General features: G+C 35.0%; 1 protein-coding gene across 1 annotated transcript in view; it reads left to right on the top strand.

Annotated features, from left to right (window-relative positions):
* Positions 1–21,779, top strand: part of ETNK1 (ethanolamine kinase 1) — a 56,829-nt gene extending 35,050 nt beyond the window's left edge. Inside the window, exons 5-8 of the mRNA XM_039238569.1 lie at positions 4,496–4,579; positions 6,696–6,856; positions 18,155–18,228; positions 18,563–21,779. Of these exons, the coding sequence (XP_039094500.1) occupies positions 4,496–4,579; positions 6,696–6,856; positions 18,155–18,228; positions 18,563–18,635 (392 nt within the window). The 3' untranslated portion in view covers positions 18,636–21,779. The remainder of the gene's footprint in view (positions 1–4,495; positions 4,580–6,695; positions 6,857–18,154; positions 18,229–18,562) is intronic.
* Positions 21,780–22,585: the final 806 nt, after the last annotated feature.

The following is a 22,585-nucleotide window of genomic DNA, read 5'->3' as shown; positions in this document are numbered from 1 at the left end:
TTTCATTTCTTTCCTTCTCTCCCATTTCTTCATAAAAATTTATTTAAGATCTAATCTGGAACTTTAAATTTCAGTAATGGCAATCATTGATTATTTATGAAATACAGGAAGCTGATTTACAGCTATTTAAAGAAACATAAATGAGTGGAAGAAAAAGGAATCTTTTCCTGGGATTTATAGTGTAAACAGGTTTTTAGAGTTTTACACACTGTAAATAGAAAATGGATGAGGTACCATTCTCAGTCACTTGATTGGCTCTAAATCTTACCCAGTGTATTATTATTCATGAAAGATACTGTGGTTTGATTGTTTCATTGACATTTTAATGACAGAGTTTTGTTCTTGGTGATTTTATTTTAAAATTTAAGTAAATACAAATTTATTTTTGTATTTGGTAACTTGTATTTTCCAGGGTGGAGTTATTCTTAATAAAGGATAGCCTTAACCTTGTTTTAACTTCTATTCTGGATTACTGTTTAGCGTAAAATAAAATATCCTTAAATCAGTAAAAAGCTTAAATGCACTATAAAAGTCTGAACTATTAAGAAAGAGCTGCCTAAAATAATTACTAGATAAGTGTGTTTTTCTTCACTCATATATTCATTCCCACTGTATATTCAATCATATACTTAAGGGGTAAGAATGTCAGAAATGCCATACTTCATTCGTTCTTAGTGTTTCATGCTTATTCCTTCTTCCCCACCCACCATTTAAACGTATGTTATCATTGTGTCTCAGTATTCTCTGCCAAACCTTTGTTTATAAGCATTTGAATACTTACTGTGTGCAATACATCAATTGCGTGATGAGAGATGAAAGGGACCTATTGTCCTTCCAGGAAGCCATATGCCATATAGTGGAAGAGTCAGATCATGAAACAGATATTTACATTCAGAATGATGAGCGCCATGGTGAAGGTGTACACAGGTACTATTGGACGCCAGAGTGAGGGATGAATGGAAAGTTTCTCAGAGCAGAATATTCCCTTTTTCTGTAAAAGAGAAAAAGCATTTTGCTAACAGTAGCTTAATCATCATTATTTTTTCTCTATTCTCTTTCTGCCTTACCTAACACTGCAGAACAAGTAGAGTGAGTTGAAAAGATTTTCAGGTTCTCGTATTGGTCATTTTGCTTTTTCTTTTTATCTCTTTCTCCTTAACAACAAAATAAAGGAATCCAAACAAATGTAGCATGTGAATTATATAAAGCCTTAGTTAATGAACTAAATATTTTGGTTTTAAAGTACTTTAAAAATTGGCTGTTTTCAGCCATACTGAAATTTGTTGAACAGTTAAAAAGTCAGTAATGTATGGATTTTATTACTGTGAAGCCATACAAGAAATAGCCATAAAAAGAAACATAATTTTTGAAAGTCCAGGTTATAATTTTATTCGTTAATCTGATGTTTTACCCATTTTGTGCAGTGTGCCTTATTGTGTAAAGATAAAGCACTGCTGCTTTACTTTTTTAAGAGGTCAGGGATCCCTTTAGAATCTGGAAAGTTGAGATTGCCCTCATAAAATGAAGATACACATAAGATTTTGTAAAAACTTTTAGGGAGTAGTCTCATTTTTTCCCCCACTCTTGAAACTTAAAAAATTAACAAGTTAGTCATGCCCTGTGAACTATTAATTATTAATAGTGATGTGGATGTTCCTCTAAATAATTGGAAGTTTTAGAAATCAGAAGTTAAATTTATATAAGAAAAAGTTCAATATATTTTGTTGTTAGGAAAGCATTTTCTAGTAATTTGATTTTTCTGGCACCCAAAATAAGTGAAGTAGGCCTCTTTAATTTTATTTTGTTGCAGAAGATTAAATTTAAGGTTGAGTTCCACTTTGTTTGCAATAGTTTGAAAAAAGAATAGTTAATGCAGAGTTTTAAAAAATTTTTTTTTCCTTTTAAGCTTTGTGTGTTGTAAAATGTGAGTTTGCCAAATTTTCTTCATCTGCTACAGATTAGGTATGCCATTGTTGCTGCCATGTGGCGGCGCACCCGTGCTTCTTAAACGCACTGACTGGAGGTTTATCGCATCACTTGTTCACATGCACGGAGCCTGGTAACAGCCTCATCTGTATCTTGTTAGCTTCATTTTCTTATTTTTTAAATTTCATTATTTATAAACTCAACATTGCATTTAAAAATAAAGGCTAGTTTTAATGAATTAATGCTACTACAAAAAGTCATTGCTAAAATTTTCATACTGAAACAGATTTTAACTTTTGTTAAAATGATCTATGTTTTATTTAAATTGTATTTATATGCAGGGATTTTTACCTGCCATTTTAACTATATTTGCCAAATTCTAAATATAATTTTGAAAATTGAAATTGAAGCTTTTGTTTATGTGGCACAAGTAAGCTTCAGGACTGGGCTGTGTATTTTTATTGGCATGTAAGAGTTAATATGAGCTCTACAAGAATTTGTGTTTAAAGAGTTAAAACAATCAACAGCTGCAATTTAAAAAAGCCTGTTTAAAACTGTTGGGTTGGCTCATTTGTGCAACTTGTTGAATCTTTTTGAATCCTGATTTCTTAAAGGCTGGCTGGATAGGTATATCCAAAATTACTGGGTTTAGTCTCTTCATCTGTTGACAGTTTTATATAGAGAATTCATCTTAATCTTTTTAAACTATCTTTTTTTCTTTTCTCCTATGAAGTATTGTTTAAAGAATTTAAAATACAAGGGAAAAAAGGTCACTTGTCTATCACCTGTAATGAAACCAGTTGAAACATACTGTTTTGGTTAATTTCCATTCATCTTTTTTTCTCCTGTGCATTATATGTTCTTTCTCTCTCTCCAGGCATAGTTTAGTAATTTGGATCACTGTGTTTACTATTCCATATCCTTTTATGTGTGTAACATTTGTAATTCTCCTGGTCATCAAATAATTTTTGAAAATGAAAAATTTTTTTTCATGGCTTTAGAGTATTTTACTGTGATGGTGGAATTCACCCTCTTATTACCAGTGTTACCCAGAACAGACTTTAAAACATGTTCTCACATCCCATTCTGCAATTTAGTAAAGTGATTTGGCTAACTTTAAGACTTTCTATGGGATAGTCTTTTGAATTCAGGACTATAATACTTGTGGTGGTTCAAAGCAGTGGTTCATTGTAGTCACCAACATTTTAAAACCTTATATTTTGTCAGTATGCATATAGATTTTGATATTCTGATGATGCTCACTTAATTTGCTCTAGACCTGACTAGTATTTATACAAGTTTAGAATTAATATATTAAATGCTATTACATTAGAAATATTTTTGCTTTTATGTAAAATATGCCATGTGTCATAATACTTTTGTCATGTAATTTTTTTCTGAGTTTGTATATGATCAACATATACCCCTAAATTAAGCATATAATCCATATCAAGATACTATAGTTCAAAGCTCTTTTATTTGGGAAATGCCAGTGTGTGTGGACCAGGAGTTTGTTTTGTTACGTCAGTTTGAAGACAGTGTAACTAAGGCATATTCTATGCATTTTCTCAATATAAGCCTCTTAGAAACTATTCTTACAGCCATCTCTGTGCGTGTTTCCATTTTAACTGTATGGCCCTGTAAACCTTTGAGTTTGTGATGCCTGGTGTCTACAGTGACCCATTTTGATTTTTTTAAATGTCTCTCTCTCTCTCTCTCTCTCTCTTTTTTTAAAACTTTTTGTTGTCTCCTTTTTAAAAAGACCTATATCTTTGAGACAAACCCTCTATTACACTTACTACTTAAAAATGAATGTCTGGACAGGCAGACTTTGCCTTTTATCTTTGGAGAAATGTAATGAAATACACATAATGTATTTAGCATTAATAGGAATCTAGCTTATATAAAAATTTCTCAAATTAAAAATGTTCACTAGCAGCTATGCCTTTGTTCTTTTTAAAAAATAAAATAACCACCTTAATGCTGCTCAGGTGTTCTATTGGAAATCTTAGTTATCTAGCCTTCCAAGAAACTGAATTTATAGCAACTAATTTCTTAAATTAGTAATATCATTAAGTTGATCAAACATTATAACAGAACTACAGGGTTCACAGAATTCAAGTTTGTTAAAGTTTATATTTGATTTATATACGTAAAGTAGCATATCAGTTTGCTTTTGGAGTATCATAATTTGTTAAAATTGCACAGGTTATTAACAATTTCCAAAGATAGTATTTATTTTTAATTAAATTGGAATTTTTAAGTATCTGATGCCCCCTTGTGGTGAAAGACGTATTTTGCTTTTGTTTGAATTTGGATAATTATTATTTTGACTTTTCTTTAATATAGTGAATGTTAATGTTCACAAGCTGTTGACAGTATGTAATTTGAATTTTGTAAAGCTCATTGCCATAAAATTCACAGCCTTACCCTGTATTGTCTCAGAAGTGCATGTAACCAAGCACATACAATGAGACAAATTTTTGGAAGCTATTTAATTACAAATAGCATAGGGGTTTTCTTATCTTGTGTATGATTTCTTATGTCTTTTTTTTTGTGTCTCACATAGGTGATGTACAGTTCATTGATTATGAATATTCTGGATACAACTACCTGGCTTATGATATTGGAAATCATTTCAATGAATTTGCAGGTAAAATCAGGGCTTAACTAATGGAGCAACATATTTAACTTTGAAATAATACTTAAAAAGGGTTTTTAAAAGATATTTATTTATTTACTTTGAGAGGGGTGGGTAGGGGCAGAGAGAAAGAGTGGTAGAGAGAATCCCAAGCAGACTCCATGCTCAGCGTGGAGCCCATTGTGTGGGGTTGGATCTCAAGACCTTGAGATCATGACCTGAGCTGAAATCAAGAGTTAGACTCTTAAATAATGCTTTTAGAACTGTTCTTGTTTGTTTGTTTTCTTCAGGGAAGTTCTCCTCGGAGTAGGAACAACATTTTTTTAACCCTTTCCTGACCTTTTTATTACTTGAAGAAAGAGAAGAGATGACCCTTTCCTAATCTCTTAAGGAAAATAATAAATAATCATTGTGGTTAACATTAAGACCTGACATAGTGCAAAGTGTTTCATAAGTCTCATCTTTGTCCTCCACAGCAATCCTGTCACTTAGGTTATATTCCCAGTTTACACATGGAGAAAGCAACTCCCCAAGATCACAGTAAAATACAGAGAACTAAGATTTGCATTTTTAAAAAAATCCTATAAAAGCTTTTGTTTCCATTTTATACTTGACGTTTTGGAATGTTGAGTAACTAAGAAAGTAAATAATTTGTTTTTTATTTTGTCTTTGGCTATGAATAATTGAAAGGCTTGCCATTTTACCCCTGGAAATTAATCTTTTATCACTGTCATGCATAAAAATTTTAGGTTTTTTATGTTAAAAGGAATTTAAAAATACATTTTATGACTATATTTAGAAACATGAAATGCTCCAAAACTAAAGATTAGGACATTCTCCTGGATGATTTATACCTAGTAGGAACTTTTCATTGCTCTATTTGTATTTATTTACAGACATAGTTATATTTTCATATGTTTACCAAACTAGGAAGAAGTTGGAGGGAGTTTTAATTTACGTGTTTTCAATTATTTCCCTACACCACAACTTTCATTCACATCCTATATCCCCATACATGTGTTGTATATATGTGAAGGGAAAGCAGCTGTGCATATGAGATATCACCATATCCATGTTAGTATAATGGATGGTCACTGCTGTGGATATAAAAGAGGAAGCTCCTGTGATCCTAAAATGATTTTATGTAGGAAAAAATCAAGATAAAGCTGCAGGTTAGGTAGAAGTTGAGATATGCAAATAGAAGAGAAAGGAAAGCACTGCAGGAAGGAGGAAGAAAACTTCAAGGCGAGTATACCTGTTTGTAGGATATAAAACTCATGAAGGAGCATATAGGAGTTATATAGAGAAGTAAAGTTTGGACTAACTCATGAACACCGAGTAGACAAAATAGTTTGAATTTTATTTTCTAGGCTACTGTTTTTCTTTTTTTTTAAGTTTATTTAAAAAATAACTTATTTACTGCTTATTTATCTTTGAGAGACAGAGCAAAGGCAGGGGAGGAGCAGAGAGACAGGGAGACACAGAATCCGAAGCAGGCTCCAGGCTCTGAGCTGTCAGCACAGAGCTCGATGTGGGGCTTGAACCCACAAACTACGAGATCATAACCTGAGCTGAAGTCGGATGCTTAACCGACTGAGCCACCCAGGTGCCCCGAGGTTACTGTTTTCCAAGTTGCACATCTTAAAACCAAGTTTGTCAGGTGATTATTTTAAAACAAGGAATGGAAAAGAAAAGAAATAGAAAATATCAAAGTAGTTAGAGTAAATATTGTTTTGTGGCACTTAATACCGAGAGAATGTATAAAGCTTCAATGTATTTCTTAACCCTGTGAGTAATGGTCAAAAATGTTTTTAGAGCTAGAGTTCTAGGAAATGCTCTAAATATTAGTGTACATAAGAATCCCCTGAGGTGGTTATTAAAATGAAGGTTTGGGGCTTGTGATGTGGGTGGTTCAAGCTTCACTCTTTGAGGAGAAATTGAAGCAATGAGAATTGATTATGATGATGAAATGGGTCATGCATTAGGATTTAAGTTTCATTGCATTATATTTTTTTGTTTATTTTAATAACTGCTATTAACATCTAGTTATTATTACTTTAGAAATTATTCAGATAAATAGAAGATAACGTGTTTTTAAAATCTTTAGTGTTCCTTTTTTCCATTTTAGGTGTCAGTGATGTAGACTATAGTCTCTATCCAGACAGACAACTACAGGGCCAGTGGCTGCGTTCTTACCTTGAAGCCTACAAAGAATATAAAGGCTTTGGGACTGAAGTTACTGAAAAGGAGGTGGAAATACTCTTCATTCAGGTCAATCAGTTTGCATTGGTAAGTTTAAACAATGAAAGGTTGTTCATATAATTTAAAAGGCTTTAAAAAAAATGTTTATTCATTTTCTAGAGAGTTGGAGAGTAGGGGAGGGATGGGGGGAGGGGGTCAGAGTATCTGAATCAGGCTCCGTGCTGACAGCATTGAACCTGATATAGGCTGGAACTGATGAACCGTAAGATGACCTGAGCCACCCACATGCCCCTAAAAAGCTTTTTAATTTTCATCATCCTTTATGTATTTTTGTTCAAAATTAGGATAAAACATGATTTTTTTTTACAACTACCCTATTATAATGCTTTTGAGGATAGAGGTTTTGTTTTATTCATTATCATATCCCTAACCTCTAAAATAACAGTGGTACCAACTGGTAAGCCATCCCGTGGTAAGTGCTCAGTAATTAAGTAATGAATGGATTCTAGTTACAGTTCGGATTAATTGTGAAGCAGTTTTTTAGATTACATCTATTGTCTTTATGTTACAGAAAACATATAATCAAGGACAAATTTATAGGAAGTGAGGTTTTCCACAGTACATTAAAAATTGTTTTGTTTGTTTATTTTAGAGAGAGAGCACAAATGGGGAAGGGGCAGAGAGAGAGGGAGACACAGAATCCGAAGCAGGCTCCAGGCTCTTAGCTGTCAGCACAGAGCCCAGTGTGGGCTTGAATTCACAAACCATGAGATCATGACCTAAGCTGATTGATTAGACACTTAACCGACTGAGCCACCCAGGTGCCCTTACCCAGTACATCACATCTTAGTGTTAAGATGATAAAAGTAGATTGGAAGAAGGAGTAGAATTATGTTTTCATAATTTACCTAGTATTTTGTCGTGGTCTTCTTTTGATGAGCAGTTGTTTCCAGCTTCTTTGATGTGTTAATGCTTTATTATTATATTTAACACCCACTTCTCTATACTTTTACATGCGTTTGTTTTTTTTTTAAATAGTTCATTAAAATTTTTTTTGAGAATGATGTGTTGAATAAGAGTGAGCCTTCAGCTGAGGTGTTACACAATTGAATTGAATACTAGGTTGAAGTTATTTTAGCTGCTACTTTTTAGTTTTAATACAGTTTGGTACAACTGATATTGGGAAATTGGCTATTGTTGTCTTTACAAATAGATCCTGTATAGGGGGTGCCTGGGTGGCTCAGTCAGTTGGGTGTCCGACTTCAGCTCAGGTCATTATCTCACAGTTTGTGAGTTCGAGCCCCGTGTTGGGCTCTGTGCTGGCAGCTTAGAGCCTGGAGCCTGCTTTGGATTCTGTGTCTCCTTCTCTTTTTGTGCCTTCCCCACTTGTGCTCTCTCTGTCTCTCAAAAATAATAAATGTAAAAAAAATTAAATCAACTAGACCCTGTTGATGGCTTAAGGGTATAGTTTTTCCATTGTTTTAAGAGCAGTGTTTTCCCAGAGCCATTCAGAATACATCTCAAATAAGAGGATGTGCTGAAACTTGACGAATTTTCTGTTCTGGTATCTATTTTCAGTGAACTGTTAGCTAAATTAATGGCCTGCTCTCCAGCTGGTCCTAGGATGCCTGCTGTTTCTACTTACTTTATTTAAGCATTATCTTGAAGTAGAGAATGTAGGGTTTTCTTTCTCACAAGGTTACTTAATAGACTTCAGAATTACCTAAATACTTCTGTTTAGCCACTTTCTATATTAACATGAAGAATATTGTTGCTATAATTTATGTTTTTTCATGTACCTATTTATGTAAGTTATTCTCAAGGCATTGAGTTTATTAATTTCCACAGAAAGTCCACATAGCTTATTAATTAGTTAAACAAAAGCACTATTTACTGTTAGAGAGCTAACCTGGGTTCTTCTGTAAACTTTTGATGATAAGAATTTGACAACTTTCAGGGCGCCTGAGTGGCTCAGTCAGTTAAGCATCTGACTTTGGCTCAGGTCATGATCTTGTGGTTCATGGGTTCGAGCCCCATGTTGGGCTCTGTGCTGACAGCTAGCTCAGAGCGTGGAGCCTGTTTCAGATTCTGTGTGTGTGTGTCTCTCTGGCCCTCCCCTGCTCATGCTGTCTCTCTCAGAAATAAATAAAACCTTAAAAAAAATTAAAAAAAAATTAACAACTTCTTATACTATGTGTTGTATATATACATGGTATAGAAAAATAATTACTTCTGATTTGATTATCAAGTTTATAATATCTATTAATTGGATATCTAGTACTTATTACTCTAGGTCGTGTAGATTGGAGGCTTAAAAGAAGAATAAAACAGTGCATTACTTAAAGTACTTATAATTTGGAAGGGCAAATCATTATTTGTACAAAATACTTTCTAGATAACATTTAACACCCATCCCTATTTAAAATTCATAGCAAATTATAATTGGAGGGAAACTTATTTAACCTGATTAAACATACAACTTTATTTAACTTTTTAAAGTTTTTGTATTTTGGGAGAGAGTGTGCAAATGAGGAAGGGGGTGGAGGGCAGAGAGAGAGAGAATATCCCAGGTAGACTCTGCACTATCAGTGTGGAGCCCGATGTGGTGCTCATACTCACAAACTGAGATCATAACCTGAGCTGAAGTCAAATGCTTAACTAACTGAGCCACCCAGGACCCCAATTTAACCTGAATAAGAAAAAAAAGAATATATGAAATGTACAGCACACATATTCATGAAATGTCATATGTTTAGTAGAAGGTCTTATAGAAAAAGAATAAAGGGTGATTGATGAGGGGCACCGGGTGGTTAAGTTGTTTAAGCGTCTTACTCTTGATTTCAGCTCAGGTCATGATTGATCTCATGGTTGGAGCCACACGTCGGGCTCTGTGCTGACAGCGCAGAGCCAGCTTGGGATTTTCTTCCATTCCCGTACCCTGCCCATGTGCATGTGCTTGCTCTCAAAATAAATAAAAACTTCAAAAAAAAAAAAGAAAAAAAAGATGGTTGATGAGACATAAAACTTCAGTAACTTTTTAATAATATTCCTCATTTAGCATGTTTCCAATTTATATAATTGTTAGTTTTCATATAAACGTTACAGAGTTTATTATGCTCTGAGAGTCTGTTACCAATTTCTGGTTTTTCCTGGTTAAGAAACCATTGAGAACCAGTTATGAAGCCAATTTTGGTTTGAATTTCTTTTCTTATTTAAATTGTGCTGCAGTCCTCTGTTATTGCTGTTCTTGACAACTCTCTTCTTCAGAGGTGGGTTACTTTCTTTCATCAGGGCCTCTCTTGCAATCTTTAGAATAGAAAGAATATAGCAGAATTTAGATGAATGCTCACATTTGGCTTCATAGGCCCTCTTACTTGAGATTACTAATTCTCCTGAGAGTTGATGCCTTTCTTTTCTGTTTTTAAAGAATCATTTTATCATTTTATTTATTTATTTATTTATTTAAATGTTTATTTAGTATGTGTGCTCGTGCGGGGGAGAGGTAGAGAATTCCGAGCAGCTTCCTGCTTCCTGCTGTGAGTGCAGAGCCCAACGTAGGGTGCTCGATTCCATGAACCACAATATTATTACCTGATCTGAAATCAAGAGTCTGACACTTATCTGACTGAGCCACCCAAGCGTCCGTCCCTGTATGCCTTTCTTTTTCAAGGTTTTTTTGGTTTTTCTTTTTTTAAGCTAGCCAGTTTACATAATTCTCTTTCCAAGTCTTAATTTTGTCCCACAATCATTAAGTAAATGTCTGTCATAATCTCAAGTGTTAGAATGAATAAATAATTGGGAAGGTAGGAGGAAATAAAAGCAAGCTCTCTGTCTTTTTTCTCTATTATCTTTCAAGCACTCTTCAGACCTCTGCAATTGGTCTTCTAGCCTCACTATTCTTAAAAAAAAAAAAAAAAAAATTCATGTCAGGATTACCAATAATGACATAATTACTGAGCGCAGTTTGAACTTTCAATCTTTGTCTTACTTGTTCTGCCCAAATCATTTGATAGTATTTACCATTGATTTCTAGAATTTTCTCTTCATTAAACTTTTATGATAACCATCCTTCCTTGGTTCTCTTCTTTTGTATTTTCTTACTCAGTCCCCTTCTCTGGCTCCTCCTTTTCTTCATCTTCTGACAGTCGTCGTACAATACTGGTGTTCCCTATTACCCTGATTTGGGGCTCATCTGGCTTCCATTCATTGGATGATTTAATCCCATGACTTTTTTTTTTTTAATGTTTATTTTTGAGAGAGAGACAGAGCACCAGCAGGGGAAGGGCAGAGAGAGAGGGAGACACAGAATCCAAAGCAGGCTCCAGGCTCTGAGCGGCCGATGCGGGGCCTGAACTAACAGACCCCGAGATCGTGACCTGAGCCAAAGTTGAACTCTTAACTGACTGAGCCACCCGGGCACCCCTAGTCCCATGACTTTTATTGTACTTTCTGTTAATGATCCCAAGTTGAATTTTTTTCTTCTGTTGATCTCCAGGTAAGTATCTCTCTCTATCCAGAATCCCATTAGTAATTGACCAGAGCATGTCCAAACTTGAATTTCATTTCATGCATCCCACCCTCTGTCCCATTATTTATTCTTTGTTCTGTCTTGATTTAATAAAATATCATCCATTTAGTTGCTCTATTCTGAAACCAGGAAAGAAGGAATTATTCTTTTACATTATGTGTTCCTAAAATTCTCTCATTTCCAGCCGTATCTCCTTAATTGTATGACCTTTGATTAAGCCTTAAATTTCTCACCTGTGTTAACCTTCACTGGCCTCTTCGCCTCCAAGTTTCTTCTGTCTGTATTTCATCCTGTACATTTAAAATTTATCTTTGTAATAACTAGATCTAATTCATGAATTTAATTGTGTCACTTGCATTCTTTATGGTTCCCTGTGACCTACAGAGTGAATTCAAGTGATAGCATTCTGCAGATTCTGTCTTCTTTCCCACCTCTACTTCTGCTCTAGCAGAGTCATCTTGTTTTCTGTATGCTCCCTGTTTGAAGCCTGTATGCTTTTGTATAAGTTATTTCTTCCTACCTAGAATGCCCTTTTCCCTGCATCCTCTGGCAAGTTCTTTTTGTTTCTTATCGACACATCTTAAATACTGTTTCCTCCTCTGAGACTTTTCCTTCATTGATCACTTGTCAAGAAGACAGCATATACATATGTTATAAAGCGGATTTGATAAGTAGAGAAAAGAGGTTTGAATAAGATTAGGATATAGATATTTTTTAATGAATGGCTGATTAAATGTTTATGGCTGAGGGCTTGAGCAGACTTGTAAATATTAAAAGACTTCATATGTTACTGATTATTTACTGTAATTAACTAATATTGAGATTGTAAACAAAAGTAGGGATTTGTATTGTGAAGTCAAATAAAGTATACATTTGGGCTTTTTAATTTTTAGCCACATTGTTTTCAGACTTTGGATTATTTCTAAGTAAAATGTTAGAGTTTTTAGGGTTCTTTTCCCCCAAAAATCAGTTTTCAGGATTCATTTTAGTTACTTGTTTATCTTATAAAGCCTTGAATTGTTCTTTGCAACAGAGATGGGTAGCTGTTCTGTGTAATATGAATTCACAATAGCTGTACTTCTGGTTTTGTGGAGGGAGACTTTATTAATTATAAGGGGAAGGGAATATAAGGAATTAAACAATTACATTAAACACAAGAAAGAGAATTATAGAGAAAAACAAAGGAGGCTTAATACATCAAGTCAGGTGCTTAACAATGTCCAACCTTCTTGCTGGGAAAAGAAGCCCCGTGGTGAATAGCCCAGTTGGAGTCCTGATTGAGGGTCCTGGGCAGAGGGTCCTCCCCTCAGGTGAGACTTCAAACTAGCTATTCCTGCCAGGGCAATGTATATACTACCCTTGTATGATATATGGTTAGTCATTAAGTTTGCCTAAGTGCAGTCCCAAGCTGCATTTTTTTCACTCTACTTCTCTTAGTATCTCACAAAGTTAGGAGCCTGGGCTTCTCCATATTCCTCTTCCCTACCTAATCCATTCCAGGGGGCCAGCCTGGTCTGGCTCAAGGAGAAAGGTGAGCCTCGTTAATCCGTCTTGTTAGGAACAGTGGGTCAGTTCTGATCCTGAGGCCAGACAACAGAATTAGCCCACTAAGCTCCCCATTGTGTTTGTGTGGCACTGGCAGAAATGCATGACAGATCACACAAACAACTATACAGAACAGTAGCCTAGAAATTAAAATGCCCTTTGATAGACTTACGTATCTATAACTTCCAAATCTGAAAGAAATAATAATATAAGTAAGTCATACAGAATATGACATTATTTTCTTTGGACTTAAATATTTTCTTTGATATTTGGGGAATACCAATGATGAATGGTCTGTTTCCTGCATTTCCTTTCCATCTATTAAAAGTGTAATGTTGGGGGCGCCTGTGTGGCTCAGTCAGTTAAGCGTCTGACTTTGGCTCAGGTCATGATCTCGTGGTTCGTGCTAACAGCTCAGAGCCTAACCTGCTTCAGATTCTGTGTCTCCCTCTCTCTCTGACCCTCCCCTGCTTGCACTGTCTGTCTCTGTCTCAGAAATAAATAAAACATTTTTAAAAAGTGTAATCTTGTATATATTTTTTTCATTTTTCACCCTATAAAAGGTGTTGCCTGCCAAAAAGTGGGATTTTTGTGAATTTTGTGTATAGTGCATCTCTAATGTAGAATCATTTAGTTATTTTATACTAGTATATGAATGACTGTTGCTTGAAACCAGCGGGAAGAGCTGGTTTGATGTTATTTTTAGGTGTAGAATTTCCCGATTTTAGTCTTTTCCACTCACAGAATTGGCCTGATAGGAAGAGATTATAGATGATTTTTATAACACTTAAAATATGCTTAGGAGATATAAACTAGAGGTTCTCAAACTTTTTTATCTCAGGATTTTCCCTTTACACTTCAAGATTTTTTGTAAATGTTTTTTTTTTTTAATTTCATTTTTGAGAGAGACAGACAGACAGCATGCACAAGCAGGGGAGGAGCCAAAGAGGGAGACCGAGAATCTGAAGCAGGCTCCAGGCTCCCCATAGAGCCCAGTGTGGGGCTCAAACTCACAGCGAGATCACGACCTGAGCTGAAGGCAGATGCTTAACCAGCCTGAGCCACCCAGGGGGCTCCAAACACTTTTTTTAAGTGTTTTTTTTTTTTCTTTTTTTCTTTCTTTTCTCTCTTTTTTTTGAGAGAGAGTGTGCAAACAGTAGGGGCAGAGGGGCAGGGAGAATGGGGTAAGAGAGAGAATCCCAAGCATGCTCTATGCTGTTAGCACAGAGCCTGATGCAGGAATTGAACTCAGAAACCGTGAGATCATGACCTAAGCTGAAATCAGGAGTTGGATACTTACCTGACTGAGCCACCAGGTGTCCCAAGATTTTGAGCACAAGCAGGGGAGGGGCAGAGAGAGAGGGAGAAAGAGAGTCCCAAGCAGACTTCATACTCAGCCTGCAGCTAGACATGGGGCTTGAAAGAAAGTTCTGTGTCATACACATGTTGTTGGAAGAAATGAGTAATTTGCCTTTATCAGATAATTGTGGATTTTCTCTTTGATAACTTCACCAAACCCAACAGGTGGTCATTTTTTAAAGGTTAGTTGCAATGTGCAGTCAGAAAACATCAATTAACTTTTCATACTCTATTATGTTATAATCCATTGCTTTACTTTGCACTTTGAATGGCTCTTTTTTAGAGTGCATGATTTTGTAATTTTAACACCATTCAGTATTATTTGGAAAATATTGATCCATTGAGTTGTATAGATCTTACAGATGTTAATACGACTCATTATATGATATAAAAATTTCACATTTGCTGATATCACAATCAGTATCATCAGAAAAGTTTTAAATACCGTATTGAGAAGCTGGTAGGCTCACAGAGTCAAATAACAATTTTCCAAAATTCTAATTTTAGGTTGAATACTTGAAGACTATCATTGGCAACAAATACTGTCAATTATTTTCATAGAAATGACAAGTGCTCTTTTTTATATCTGAGAAATATCCGCCAAAATGCCCAAGTCTAATAACTGGTTCGAGTGTCAGTTCTTTCAAGTAAAAATGATGTTCCATTAAAAATGTGCAAGTTCAGCTCACAACTTAGTCATAAATGTTTTTTCCTTGAAACAACCTTCCTCCTTTGGGTATATAGCAGACTTCTTTATGTGTACCTTCCCTACACCATTACATAACAGAAGAACATGAACTCAAGGGTAGAGACTTAATAAAATTAATAATTTCACTGGCTTCGTAAAGGACATTCTTCACGCAGACAAGCCTAGCCTAGTCTTTTACTGTGTGTGGTGGTGATGGGAGTGTGTGCGTTTGGTGACACTGCCTTGACATATTGTAAGGTGCCAGTAGTTTCACCCACCATTGCTTCTAAACCATCATTGCAGATGTTAACATGTTCAAAAAGGCAAGTAATATATTAATAGTATTATGAGAAATAATTTTGAGTCTCAGGAACCTTCCCTGGGTTGATAGCCACTGTTTTAGACTTTAAAAAGAAGGAAAGTGCATCTCATCTCATAATTCATTTTTCAATACCTGAGACTTCCTCAGGTAGAAAGAAGACCATTTTTGTTTTGTTTTATTTTGTTATTTTTGAGAGAGAGAGAGAGAGAGAGAGAGCGAGCACGAGTGGAGGAGAGAGGGAGAGAGACACAGAATATGAAATGGGCTCTAGGCTCTGAGCTGTTAGTACAGAGCCAGATTCAGGGCTCTAACCCACAAACTGTGAGATCATGACCTGAGCTGGAGTTGGACACTTAACCAAATGAGCCACCTAGGCACCCCAGAAGACCATTTTTGAAAGTTTTTAGGGGCGCCTGGGTGGCTCAGTCGGTTAAGCGTCTGACTTCGGCTCAGGTCATGGTCTCACGGTTCGTGGGTTCGAGCCTTGCGTCGGGCTCTGTGCTGACAGCTAGCTCAGAGCCTGGAGCCTGTTTCGGATTCTGTATCTCCCTCTCTCTCTGACCCTCCCCTGCTCACACTGTCTCTCTCTCTCTCTCTCTAAGAAATAAAACATTAAAAAGAAATAAAACATTACATTCAGGTTTTAAAAAAGTCTTTATTTTTATCATTCTAATTAAAAAAAATTGTTTTTAAATGTTTTATTTATTTCTGAGAGAGAGAGATTAGGGGGAGGGTCAGAGAGAGAAGGAGACACAGAATCTGAAACCGGCTCCAGGTTCCAAGCTGGCTGTCAGCACAAAGCCTGACGCGGGGCTTGAACCCACGAACTGTGAGATCATGACCTGAGCTGAAGTCGGATGCTTAACCCACTGAGCCACCCAGGCGCCCCTATCATTCTAATTTTATATAATAATAATAATTAACATTTATTTAATGTTTGTTGTATACTAGATATATATATTAGGCTCCAATGTGTGTTTTTTCCACATCACTAAGTAGTACTTCAATTCTTAGCAGTGTCCTCTGAGTCCATAGGTAAGTGTTAGATACCACAGGTTAAGGGTTCAGTCTCACAACACTGCACCCCAGTGTTCCCCCTTTTATATGCCAATTGCAGGTTTCATTTGTTACCTGTGCTTCTTGCCCACTGGCTATAAATAGGTTGTTTCCAAAATTTCCTTTTTGAGTGCTGTTAATTTGCTAGAGTGGCACGTAGAACTCAGAGAAGCATTTACTTGTGTTTGCCAGTTTATTACAAAGGGTACAGAACAGTTAGATGAAAAGGTATGTAGGGTAAGGTCTAGAGGGGACCTGAACAAGGAACTTCTATTCTCTAGGAGGTTAGACTGTACCACTGTCTAGCGTATGGATGTTTTCTGGCTCACCAGGCCTGGAAGCTCTATGAAGCCTCCCCTTTTGGGTTATACGGAGACTTCGTTACATAGGCATGATTGATTAAAACATTGGGCATTGAAAACTGAACTCGATTTCTCTTCTCTTTCCCTTCCCTGGAAGTTGTGAGTTGTGAGATGGCCTCAAAGTCCATCCCCTCTAATCACCTGGTTGGTTCCCCTGGCAATCAGTCCTTGTCTTGAGGTGCTTTGCTTTCCAAAACTCAGCTCATTACCATAAAGTCAGGTGTGATTGAAAGGGACTTGTTTTGAATAACGAGACTCCTCTTTTATTGTTCTGGAGCTATTTCAGGAACTTATTAAAGACCAAATATTATAACAAAAAGATGCACCCGTTGCTTTTATGCTTAGAAAATTCCAATGATTTGGGGAACTATGAACCAGAGACAGTGGATAAAGACTAAATATGTATTTCGTATTATAAATCGTAATGTCACACCTGCATTTTACAGGTGAGGAAACAAAGGTACAGAGAGGTTAATTGCTCAAAGCCATACAACTAGTAATTTTTGCAACTTGACTCCAGGGCTCAGCTTTTTTTTTTTTTTTTTTAATAATTAGGCTTCTTGTGCATGTGATTTTAGCTGTTGACTCTTTACTGCATTGTTTATTCTTTTCTGTACCTGTTTTGATGGGAAGTTACATATCCTGCTAGTGATTTTTTGAGAAAGTTAAAAGTGAGAGAGAGAGAGAGAGAAACAGCGTGAGCAGGGGAGGGTCAGAGAGAGAGGAGATACAGACTCTGAAATAGGCTCCAGGCTTTGAGCTGGCATTCAGCACAGAGCCCGACGCGGGGCTCGAACCCACGAACCGCGAGATCATGACCTAAGTGAAAGTTGGACGCTTAACCGACTAAGCCACCCAGGCGTCCCATGCCTAGACATTTTTCATATTTAAATATATTTTTCACTTTTGAGATTTGGATTTTCCCTTTTGTTTATATTTTTATGTCAAAAATCCAAAGTCCTTTGATAATCCTGTATTTTATAGGAAAGCCTGTTAGCAGTTATAATCATTAAAAATATTTGGGGCACCTGGGTGGCTTAGTTGGTTAAGCATCCGACTTTCGCTTAGGTCATGATCTCATGGTTCGTGGGTTCGAGCCCCGCGTCAGGCTCTGTGCTGACTGCCAACTCGGAGCCTGGAGCCTATTTCGGAGTCTGTCACTCCCTCTCTCTCTGACCCTCCCCTGCTCACGCTGTCTCTCTCTCTCCTAGAAATAAATAAAAATATTAAAAAAAAAATTAATCAACATCTATTAGTACTGACGCTGAACTCTGTCTCCACAAAGCAGTTACAGGAATTGGGCTCTATGTTTTGAAGAGGTTATAAACATAATCTCTTTCCGTGTGGACATGAGGTAGCCATCCAGATAACTGTACACTTCAGTATTAGCTGAGTTTTGGATATTTCATGCAAAGCATCAAGACCATATTCTGCATGGAGTTGAAGAAAATAAAGAACATTAATTGATAGTTGTTTTATTAAGAAATGTGTTATCATAATTTATTTTTTCCTCTCTCCTTTTTAGGCTTCTCATTTCTTTTGGGGATTGTGGGCTTTGATTCAAGCCAAATACTCCACTATTGACTTTGATTTCCTTGGGTAAGTTTAATTGTGCTCTGTGCATCACATTTGCCTGTAATTTTTTTTTTTGTGTGTACATGTAGAACTTATAGGGTACACTGTAGTTATTTTTCGGTCAAATGTTTTAAAAGTTTTATACATCTAATAATTCTGCAAGTAAATCTGGTATAATCTGTTAAAAATCTCAATATTAGAAAAGTGTCCAGTAGGTGGTGCAATAAACTAAAAATATGTCCTTTGAAAATCTTAAAATTAAAAAAAAAAATCCCAGTTTAGAAAGGTTAGTGGAAAGTGAAGGAAGGATTAAGTTTTCCACCTCTGATTAATTCTGTTGTTATTCATTTCTCACTAGGTATGCAATTGTTCGTTTTAACCAATACTTTAAAATGAAGCCTGAAGTTACCGCATTAAAAGTGCCTGAGTAAAGAAGAGATTTGGTTATTCTCAAGTAGCTGAACAATGCTTGTGAAATCTTTTCATAAGAAATTTTGAAAAGCCAATTTTGTTAAAATTCTGTTGTTTAATTTGGTTATCTTGCTTTACAAATTATGCCTCTAAACGACCAATCTATTTTTTAAATAGACTGAAATGATGTCAAGAAGTACACCTACTGCTATCAGTGTGTGGTGGATTAGAAGTTGGTTAAATCTGCAAAAAGGTATAAAGATGTCAGTTTAATCCTTTCTTTGATAATTTAATCTCCGTTATATGTGAATTATTTATTATAAATTTAACATAATTCTGTGACTCTTTTCATCTGTTGGTTGAGTGTAAGCATTGAAAATGTTCCAGAGAAAAATTTTTGTTTTAAGTTTTACTTTAATAATACTTTTAGTAAACATTCAAAGTATGCAGTGTAACCTTTTTATCTTGATACACTGTAAGAAATATGAATCATTCACTCTTGAAATGCCAGATACTGGTATAGATAACTTAGGTGTTAATAGAAAAATTTCTGTGTATGAGGGTAAAGTACATTTACTGTCTATGCTTAGTGGTACATCTTTTTGAATTGATTATTGGATAATATTTGAGGGGGGCACAGAATGTATCTTAAAATTAAATTCTCCTTTCCTTACATAGTCTGGCAGTATATATATTAATATTTACCATATAATCCTAAAATTGATATGATTTTATATTACCAAAATCTGCATTAAGTAATATTTTCATGTACTAAACGTGGTCATTTAAGTTGCTAGTTTATTTTTAAAATTTGATTGTATCATACTGTTATTTTTTTTTACCAAAAATTTTGTTTTACTTAATGAAATATTCTGTTTTTTCTGTTTAGTTAGTAGAACAAATACTAATTTTTGAAACAAAGATAGAATGGTGTTATCATACTTGGGAACAAGAAAATGTCATTTAGATATTCTTTTTTACCTTTGCATATTCATTCCTTACAATTTCATTTCATGTTTTAGTTTGGCTCCATGTCTTTAGAATGACATGATTACGTGATGTATGTAGGTTCAGAGAAATTAATTGAAGCAGTTGAAAGAAGTAAGGAACACTTGGGACATTGATCTACATTTAAAATCTGTTACAACAAAATGTGAATTAAGCAGAAATACTCATGGTAGGAAAGCTTCTCTTGTTTTACTTTCTCTTGATTTTGTGTATTTTTATTTTGTTTGGGAATGAGAGGGTGGTAATTATTATACGGAAGGAAGTTAGATCTTTGTGATAAATAGGCTTCGAGTTTGAAGACTGCCCCTGTGTGGGGATGAGCAGTCATGGTTAACTTAGAAAATTAATCTGATAAGCTTTGCACTTTGGTCACATAAGTGCCCATGTACAAAGTTGGCTTAATGAATCTGCATATTCAGAATATGCAACCACAAATATATCCTCTAAGAAATTTTCTGGGGAGTTTGATGTATTATTCCAAATGACTTATATTCTCAGATAAGTGCTTTAAAATACTTGGATTATCTCAAGATGTTTAAAGCTAATAAAGTAATTAGAAACACTTAAGGCCATTTTAAATGGTGAATTCTAGTTACATAAATAGAATCTTAAAATCTGCTTGTGTCTGTAACAGTGTTAAACTAATATTTGTTTTCTACCTCCCCAGTGTTATAAATGTTCACTTCTGTTTTTATAAACCATATTACTAAAGGATCAATAGAATTTTACCTAATTGACTAAATGAATGGAACCAATTAAACAGTAGTTTTTTTACATAATGTTAGAGTGAACTTGAAAAATCGTTTTTGGTGGAATTTTCGTCTGTAGTTGGAACATTTTCTTAGGACAATGAATAATATGTAATACCCTTGATTTTTTTGCTTTCTGACTTCTTAAAGTGCAACAGTATATAACTTGGAGAACTGTGTATGTATGAGAGGAAACAAGATCAGTTTTCTACATTATTCCATATTCTTCAAACTATTTTGAATAGGGATTCACTGAGCCTTTTCTTGTAGACTGTGCATAGCTGCTAGCTGTGATCCTCTTGTGTTTCAGAGAGATTCATACAGAAGTGAATGTAAAGGCTTTCATTTTAGCCCTCAGAGTATGCAGTGGAAGTTAGAAACAAAATAAGATATTTTCTCCACTTCTATGGCTAGATTTTGGGAGTTCTGATGCTCCCACTTCCTGTACAGGTTTTTGGTATCATGCTACAGACTAATAATAGGGTTCAAAATTGCTTCCCTTCTTACTGACTATTTAAGGGAATTTAAAGGAAAAACATCCCTCTAAAATTTGTCCTGTGGCTTGCTGAGATGTCTGTTCTGTTGCCTTTTTATGTTAAGCTAAGGAACTTGAATGCCTTACCTAATAAGTCAGCTGGTAGTAAGTTCATTTTGTAAATATGAAAATGGTTGTTAGAGAAGTGGCATTCATGTGTACCCGTTGTTAGTCAATAGACCATAGTGGCCTGAATGCTTTAACAAGCAAAATTCCACATTTTTTCCTTTTGTTTCTTCCATACTTGTATGATCTTACCTGACCAGTAATATTTGATACTTTTCCCTCCTGACCCCATGCTACCACTTGATTTTCTGGAAATCGAAGAGATGTGGTAGTAAATTGTACTGTTCACATGGTCGTTTGAGATCAACATGAGCACAAAACTCAACTAGGTCTGCCTGGAATGTATATAAAATAGTGTAAATAAAAATTTGTAAATTAGTGTGAATTGTATCTTGCATATGAGATTGTGTATTGTTTTGCATTCTCCTCCCTTTTGTAGGTTTTTTTTTTTTTTTGGTAAGGAAATGATTCAGCTCTTTGGTTTTAGACTGGAAATAGCCAAAAGTTCTGGCTGCACAGTGGGATAACAAGAGGAACTGGAAATAGGGTTAATCAGATTTTGTCAGTGTCATTACTTATTTATTTAGCCTCTCAGTGCCTAATATGACTTTTCTTCATTCTTTAGTTGGCCATTAGTTTTTGTGAGGTTAGATTCTATAAGCAGTAAATTAATACACTGCTAGAGCTCCTTTCTTTGAGTCACGATTCTAAACTAAGGCAAATTAAAATACAATGTGATGATTGCAAACTGAAGTATTATCCTTTCCTGTTTTCAAGGTTGTTAACTTTTTCCTACCAAAAAAAAACACCCAGCCTTGAAATTTTACATATCTCTATGAATCTAAATCCCATATATGAGATCTGATAAATAATAGCTCTTAGCTCAACTTAAGCCTATCACAGTTGGCTTCTATAAATAAAAAGTTGTTCATTATGGGATTGTAAAAGACAGAAAAGACCTAAGTAATGAGTAATCTTTTAATGACTGCTATTTTCATTTTTGCTGAACTAAAAATATTTATTTCAATTTCATAAAGGAAAGTTAAGGGAAAAAATTCCCCCAGACACTCTCAGTTAAAAGTTAAAAACCTTCACTTTAAAAATTATATGGGTTTTTCTTTTTAATATTATACAAAGCTTTTATAAATTCCATTTTTATTAAATTCTTTCAAATACAGATGAAAATACTGTCAATTTGGTTTTCTGCTTCAAATTGCTTTTAATAAGCATTTTATATGCATTCCAAAGTGATACAGACTTAAGCTTCTAATACTAATCAGTCATTCAGTTGGTAGACAAAGTTAACCAATGCTTTATGGTAGGAGGAAAGTTCTGTTATTGGGAGCAACTTGCACATTCTTCCTCAAAAAGCAAATGCAAGTAGTTATTATGCACAAAAGAAATGAATTATAAGTGTGTGGTAAAACAGCCTTTTCTTTATTTCAGAATTGATATTCTCTGATTTTGCTTCTTTAGTTCATTTGATTTTAGAATGTCCTTTAACTGGAAACTAACATATTAAGGTAATCTGTTTTGCTTCTGTTTTCTTTTCCATCTTCTTTCTTTTTTAAAGACATTTGTTATATTGAGCCACCTTTTCACCCCAGTTACG

Source organism: Hyaena hyaena, unplaced genomic scaffold, assembly GCF_003009895.1.
Source record: "Hyaena hyaena isolate Hyena2069 unplaced genomic scaffold, ASM300989v1 scaffold_143, whole genome shotgun sequence".
NCBI classification, from domain to species: Eukaryota; Metazoa; Chordata; class Mammalia; order Carnivora; family Hyaenidae; genus Hyaena; species Hyaena hyaena.
The sequence above is the reverse complement of the archived record's forward strand: the minus strand, read 5'-3'. Positions and strand labels throughout refer to the sequence as shown.